This window comes from Cryptotermes secundus, unplaced genomic scaffold (genome assembly GCF_002891405.2).
Source record: "Cryptotermes secundus unplaced genomic scaffold, Csec_1.0 scaffold159, whole genome shotgun sequence".
Classification (NCBI taxonomy): domain Eukaryota; kingdom Metazoa; phylum Arthropoda; class Insecta; order Blattodea; family Kalotermitidae; genus Cryptotermes; species Cryptotermes secundus.
In genome coordinates, this window is record NW_019725416.1 from 4,541,126 (window position 1) to 4,549,352 (window position 8,227).

Below are 8,227 nucleotides of genomic sequence, written 5' to 3' on the forward strand. Positions count from 1 at the left end.
TAAACCCTTGTGTTGATTTGAAAGAAATATAACAGCATAGTTTGTTATACCCAAACTACTTTGAAATGCAAGAGATGGAAAAATATCTGATGAAGTTGTTTGGCTAGAAAGATGTATCTTTTACACGATGTATCTGTTAACCTGGACATTCATGTGCTAACAGGCCATGTGTGCTGCTATTATCCTGCAGTTCAGTGTGATGTCAGTTGATTGTCTGGCATTATACCTACTGGAAGATGATGAACTGTGATGCATGTGACATTTGCAGTGATTCAATCTTTCCAAAATGAGAATCTTATCCATGTAAATATGTTTAATTTTGTAAGATTACATTCTGTTTGTGTTGACTTCTAAGTCATAAGATGAATCATCACATAAACTTGAATTCAAAAACCTTCTTGTTATTTACTTCTTATTATGCCTTAGTGGTCATAGTTCCTAGTTACAAATCTAGAGGTCCCGGGTTCGATTCCCGGCGCTACCAGATTTTCTGAGAAGTAGTGGGTCTGGAACGGGGTCCACTCAGCCTCATGAGGATAATTGAGGAGCTACTTGAATGGAAAAGTAGCAGCTCTGGTCTAGAAAACCAAAACTAATGGCCGTGGGGATTTATTGCGCTGACCGTGCGACATCCTCTATCTGTTAAAGCTGGCACTAACTTTGCTGACAAGCAGCGGACTAAAGTCATGGAGTTTTTTATTATGCACTAAAGGTTTTGACTGTAAATTGTAAATTTGTTAAAATGTGGAGATATATAAAAATGTATATAGAATATTATAATGATAATGAATTAAGTCCTATCTGACTCAGTTTTACAGAAACATGAGTATAAGAAAAAGATGATCACCTGAATGATATATTTTCTGATTGTAAAAGTCTGAGATATGACATCATCATCAACCTGTCAGACAACAACCACCTCATCTAGATAACCCACTCTCCACATTCAGAATGTGCCTATTAGCCACACTACAAATACACTGATACACAGATTGTTGCTTTCAAGCACAATTCACCCTTTATCATCATATTGGTCCTTTTCTTGAAACATACAGATTTCACTACCTCAGTCAACTCCAGCTACTCAACAAGAAAAAAACACCAGAAAGAATGTACCTGAAAAAGAAAAAAAACTTAACTTGAATTAACAAGAAGGATATGCACAGAAAATTAAAATATGATATCAGAATGTGAAGTGCCAAGTTATATACATAGGTTGTACCGAAAGTCATGAGCAACTTTTTTTTGCATGCAACCTGGGAACAGCAGATGAAAGAGAGTACGGTGGTAGGTGGAACCAGCTGTTGTGTTAACCTTGAGTGTCTTGCGACATCAATAGCTTGCATCACGTGACCAGTATCACTCCTAATAAAATGGTCGACAACGATATGTCGTTTCGCCAGTGTGCTGTCAGCAAATGTCTTGTGAAAGAGGAAATCCCTGCTGCAGAAATTCACCAGAGACTTCAGCGTGCTTATGGAATTGTGTGCATGGGTGCAAGCAGTGTTTGAAGGTGGGTGAAACATTTTAAAGATGGGAACACCAGCATCGAAGATGAGCCTCGGAATGGTCATCCTCAAACAGCCTCTTCTGAACGCAACAAGGAAAGAGTGGATGAGATCATTCAAGATGACAGGCGTGTGACTGTGGACACAATAGCCCGAAAACTTGGAAAAGGTCTCAGTGCAGTGCAGTACAGGAGATGAGTGAAAGCTTGGGCTATAGGAAAGTCTGTGCTCGTTGGGTCCCGCGGTTATTGACCTAAGACCACAAAGGTCAGCGAAAAGCCATCACCTCAGAACTGCTGCAGAGATATTGACACGAAGGCGATGATTTTTTCTCTGTATTGTGACAGGTGACGAAAGCTGGTTTCACCATTTTGAGCCTGAAACGAAACGGCAGAGTATGGAATGGCACCATTTGCATTCTCATCAAAAAAGAAGGCAAAGACAGTGCCATCAGCTGCTAAGGTGATGGGCACAGTCTTCTGGGATGCAGAGGGGTTTATTCTGGCCGAATTCCTGGAACCTGGGCAAACCATCAATGCTGCTCGTTATGTCCAGGCACTGCACAAGCTCCTTTGAGCTTTGCACGATAAATGTCCTGGACAAAACATCATCATCCTGCTCACCCCCCATGCCGCTTGTCTCACATTGGAAGCAATTGCAAAGATGGGGTGGGAAGTTCTTCCACACCCCTCCTATAGCCCTGATCCGGCACCCTCCAACTACCATCTTTTTGGATTTGTGAAGGATCAGCTGCATGGACAATGTTTTGAGACAAGGGAGGCAATTCAGAAAGCAGTGCATCAGTATCTTCAGATGGCTGGAATGGAATTTTACAGAAGGGGAATTTTCAAACTCCCAGAACGCTGGGAGAAATGTGTACAAAAAAGTGGTGATTATGTGAAAAAATAAAGAAAGGTCTGTGAATTGAGTTGGTGTATTTTGTTTGTCAATAATAAAGCATGTTACTTTACAAAATATTGTTGCTCATGACTTTCAGTACGACCCTCGTATAAAAAAGTTCAAACTAATTAGTAAGCAAATAACTTGTTATGTTGGAGAATACTTACAGTTAGAAAAGAAGCCTGTTATTTTATGCATTTTAATAAAATAAAGTCACATGCTACCTAATTCCTTATTATTTTAACATTTTATCTACATTTTTATACTTCTGCACATTTTAACGTATTTGTACTTATGGTCTATATATACGAGTATTTGGCTGATTTGTGTGAAACACCTGATGACAATCTTTTGCATTGGACACATGTAACATACAAAAATAAATAAAAAACAAGAAGGTTGTATAATATAAGTTAATGTTACATTTCATTTTATGACCATAAATAGGTTTAAATTATGTAAGAAGACCTTATTAAGTACTTCAGGGAGACCTAGAGGACCATAATACATGTGATTACATAAGAATGCTGCAGATTATGTGAACATAAATGTACTGTAGCCTAAAAGAAATACAAAAATGATATAGAAGATGGGTGCCAGCTCCTCAGACTGACTGCAGCATTCATATACTGTTTCTGTCCCTAACACCGATGAAGACCTACTTGTGGTAGAAAAATCTGTTGTTTAGAGTTCCTTGCCAAGCAAATTAGCACTGTAATGGCATGTCTGACTTGTATTTTGGAGCTACACATCTCAAATAGTAGCATTGGAACTGACAATCATAACATATTCTTCCATGCTATTTGTCAGTCTGTCCATGAAATGCCGAGAATGAAAGACTATTACTTCTGTCTTCACTCTTCGCTTTTCATCTCATTTGATACATAACAACCACTCTAGTTAAAATAGCTGCATTACGTTATATACAAATCAATCATCAGTCCATCCATATCTGATGAAACATATTCAGTGATCTATTTCTTGCAGTTCACACAAGATCGTAGTGTTACTGAACCAATAAACTAATTTATGTAGCACAAGATTTTAGGTTCTTACAGCGATGACTATTAAGATTACTCTCTTCTAGGAAGTTACTAGTCTGGAAGAAATTTATTGATGTTATGGATGAACATCACTAAACTTCTACCAGATTTCATGGCATGGCATCCCATGAGCTAGTACTTCTGACAATTAATGTAATATTTGTAATATTAATCTACTTCTAATTTCACTTGTAAGAAATGTTTCAGAGTTAAACGTGATGTATACCTTTAAATGTGTAATGTAACATGATCATGAAACTCAGAATGACTGGGTTTTTTAACTTTGTCCATCATCAGGTATTCTAAAGGCTAGAGAACACACTGGATTCATTGGGGTTAGCTCTTTCTAAGGGACCCACCAGAGTAGGTGTCTCCCATCACCTGTTGATGGAAACAGATACAATTTCAAGAACATTATGTTCTCTGATTTTTGGAATACTGAACAATGGATGAAGTCCAAAAACCCAGTCATTCTGAGTGTTATACTAGTACATCATTGTCAGAACTCTTTAGAATCTACATGATAATGAAAATAATGTATTTGGTTCATTTTTCAATTTCAGAGTTTTTAACAAAGTGAAAAGCCGTAGTGCTCATATGAAGTCGCACCGCCCCCCAGATGCTGAGCCAAAGAAAGCCAAGCTGGATCCTCACAAGATGGAGGCAGCAGAGCAAACTCTGGGACGAGCCATGGGTGTGAGTACAACCATTGGTCGGCACACCTGAGCACTTTCTTCCAGTTATCATCTTCTACCTGTCGTAGTACTATAGGATGACATAACCTAAACTGTGCCATGGGTGATATACCAGACTGTAAAGCTGAAGATGTGCCATAAAATGACACAAAGAATTGTGCCAGAGAAGTAGAAACCTTTGATAATCACATCCAGTGCCATAAAAATGGCTGAAATTCATCCAGCAGGAGCAGTTCATGGAACCAGTATGCAAACTTGGAACAACTGGCAGGCTAGAAGTAGCAGTTCTGTAGCAAAGGTTGATGATCTACAATTCCATATGGCACTTACGTCATTATGTCATAAAGATTGCACCTCAAGCTGTGCGTGTTTTTTTAACTGTGCTCAATGAAATATAGCCTCTCTACTTTTGTTGCTCATCTTCCTCTTCTTCTCAACTTCATCATTTTAATTTTCTCTTCTCAGAATGAACAAAGTACAACTGTTCTTGCCAGAATATGACAGATTCTTGTTTTATACAGTTGCCCTCTCTGTTTATATCTTCCATCAAAGTGTTAGCCAGCAGTTTCTCAAGAAAAGTCCATCATAAATACCATAGAGTGAAGTGGAGTGATCCTCTGAACATGCCTACTGTATAGACTCTCAAATGCGAGAGCTGTGGAGTCCTCAGTATGCTGCAGACATGAATCTCTGCCAGAGTCTCTTTGCAAGGTGCAACAAAGCCCTGATTGACAGTATTATCTTTCAAACAGATGTGTAGAATAGTGTTTGGTTCTAATCCACATGTTTTGCTGTCTTTGTTTTTTAAATAATTATTTCTAGCTAGATTTTTGTATAAAGCCGTCGTTATGTTGTTAGCTATGTACATTAGACTATGATTGCATATGTGTACACACATAATACATTTTTGTTATACCAATACCAAAGTGCAGAGCATACTAAGTATAGTGTAAAGTAAAGTGCCTTGTGACTGGGTAAAAGTTGAAAGTTACCCGGATCCAAACTGCTACTCAAAATATGAGTTGGGTCAAGTCAAGTGGAGGTGAAATGATGAGATGATTGGCGCAGCAGCGGACAGACAAGGTGCAAGGAAGCAATACATTACACACAGGGTAGGGTCAATATAATGTTCTCATAAAACAGCATTAATATTGATGAGTGTACATTGTTGATAACAAAACATATTTCTTATATATGGAAAAATGTATATATATACATATATATATTTAACAAAGTCTGTTTATCAAACCTGGACTGCAAATAATTTTGAAATAAAGCTGAACACAGTTTTCAGTATCAAAAATTTCCTAATACTGAAAGTGTGTACATCTTTGCAGCAGTGTTTTCCATTATTCTGCTATGCCATTCTGTAAAATTCTGTAATTCTTTCAGCACTGTGATGCATTGCTCTGTGAGCACATCACATAACTTCTGCACTGAAACTACAGCTGTATGTTTAGTCTAATGAAGCAAGTACTCTCATCAGATGGCAAAAGCATGTGTTCTTGTTGGAGTTCAGCTTACTTAGTATAATTATGTTCCACATAATGATGGGACCGTATCAACTGCCAATGTTATTTATAATTGGAGGTTATGTTGTTGGACTTTTCCTGGTATTTAAAATAGCTTATTCATAAGAATAAGCACAAACTATTATATTAAAACTAAAGCTTTTTCTTTTAATATTTTCTCTTGATGGAAAATACACCACAGTTTGAAATAACTTATTCAGTTATTTAAAAGATCTATTTGCTATTTTTCCATGTTATAATAAGCAGTCTGTTTTACAGTAATGAACCATTTAAAATGTACACTTTCAGTATATTCAGCAAAACATAATTTCAGGTGTTTCCATGTTAGTGCATGAGTGGCTTCTAATAGTGCTTCCACCAGTAGCCTTCTGAATTTACCATGTATAATCATTGTATCCCTTTATACAAACATACAAGATGACTAATATTTCTGTAGTAATGTAATATGTTTTAAGCTGTGAAACTAAACCAGCATATCTACGGATTTTATATCCTGTGTGAATCTACCATTAATTTAATAGCTGTTATTGTAATATAACATTGTTGACTCATGACTGAAAAAGCTGAGCTGAGACATACATGTTGAAAAGTGCACATGAAAGTAGCAGGAGAATACAGAAACAGCTATGTTTTACCAGCAGACAAGCAGGCAGTATATACTTCTCCTTTTACAATTAACACAACGTCTCTCTTCCTAATCTTCATTACATGCAGTCTTCCTCACTCTTCACTCTTTAACTTCTGTTACTTGTTCTGTACCAGTTTTTCACTTGTTCTCAGGTCTCCAAATTTTTGTCTTTTTGCAGGAGACCAGTTCAGCACTTTATTTGATCGTTTCGGACAAGGCAGCTCTCAGAAATTTCCCTAATCTCTTTCTCTTTTTAACTTAATAGGTCACATCTCCCATTATTCATACAATGAGGTACATGTCTGTACTTTTCAAATTTTTCAGTTTAAATGTGTTGGAGCTTTGATGATAAAATTCAATCTCAGGGGCTTTCAAACAACTTTCATAAATGTAAACATCTTTTACATTGTGAGAAATGACTTACTATTGCAGACAATGACTCTGACAAAAGACAGACCTGTCCCCTTGTCAGAGAGGGCACCCCACAATAACAAGACTCGAACTATTAAACATTAATAAATATCTGGTCATGAGCGCCAAATGGGGTTCGACACTAAGCCTGACTGACTGAGTGACTGACTGACCATCAGTTACAATGTGACTTTGACTTTGACTTGAGACCAGTCAGTTCTTAGCGTAACTCTGAGTACAGCAGAAGCAAGCTCTCATCCAACAAAGGGAATAAAAGACTTCACCAAGGTTAGTGGTGCAAGAAGTAACTATAACAGAGTTGTAAAAAACGTCTGACAATGCTGTAAGTGTATGATAATAGTACTTGTGTGCTCAATAAATATTCACTGAATCTGAGACCCACATGAAATTATTCGTTACGTTACCTAGGAGACAGAAGTAGGTTATCAGGTAACACATGACACTATATTGTACATGAACCTGTTAAAATACAGAATTGTATATTTGATCTTATTTATTCTACTGTCCTCCACTTCCACCCATACAATACTTTCCCATCAGCTATTCTTCAGTTGTAAGTAGTTGGTTCAGTGGGAGGTAAACTTCCAGTAACTTCCACAGTTGTTTGCAAATTATCTCATCTCACTTTATTGCCTCCTAATGCCATGGCATGACGTAGGTACTGAGAGAGGGAATGCAACCCTGAAAGGCCACCTTGAAAATAAGCTTCTAAGGGGTAGCTATGAAATCTAGACTGTCTTACAACCCTAACTATTATGATCTTTTAAGAATTGCTATGCATTGCTAGCTTTTCATAAGCACATGACAAAGAGACTGGCCAAATGACAAGGTTATTGTCATACCACCTTGTAGTCATTTTTATGAGAGTTTGCAGTAGGCATGAAACATTTATCTTATGTCTGACTGTGCCCCTTTAAATTCACAACAGTACATCTGACTTGTATATATGTGGGGATTCATTCAAAATCCTGGCTGACTGTGCTGACTGCTGTTGTTAATTGTTTCCTTGCTACCAAGCACTGCAGCAGTATGCATTTTAAAATACCCACAGCTGCTTTGTTCCATGTCACACTCATTTCACCATTTATAATACCTCATTCCACACAAATGCTTCAGCTGATAAAAGACATAACCTATAATTTATTCACAGTTCGCCCTGATAAGTTATTTTTCTACTGTTTAATGATGCAGATTGCATGTTTGCATTTAACCTCCCTTTCCACCACTAAAGATACATGCTTACTCAGTATTAGTGACACTCAACATTTTATAAAATTTAAAAAAAGTTGGGATGATATGAAGTGTGAATACCTTTAATGTCCATTACCTCCATCTAAAACAAAATAAAACTCACATAATAGTGGATAGCACTTGTGTTTCTTAGTCACAAGGTATCCGAGTTTGAATCAAAGCTGGATTTGGCTATCTGGAAGTTTCCCATAGGTTTCATGAGGCCATTTCCTCTTCCTCTGATTTGTTTCCTAGCTTC

At 37.3% G+C, this 8,227-nt stretch overlaps 1 protein-coding gene across 4 annotated transcripts in view; it reads left to right on the forward strand.

Moving 5' to 3' along the window:
• LOC111863320 overlaps nucleotides 1–7,349 on the forward strand; it is a 1,149,828-nt gene extending 1,142,479 nt beyond the window's left edge. For all 4 annotated transcript variants that reach the window (XM_033751009.1, XM_033751005.1, XM_033751008.1 and 1 more), the window contains one exon: nucleotides 4,015–7,349. In XM_033751009.1, the coding sequence (XP_033606900.1) occupies nucleotides 4,015–4,177 (163 nt within the window). In that variant the 3' untranslated portion in view covers nucleotides 4,178–7,349. The remainder of the gene's footprint in view (nucleotides 1–4,014) is intronic.
• The last annotated feature ends 878 nt before the right edge of the window (nucleotides 7,350–8,227 follow it).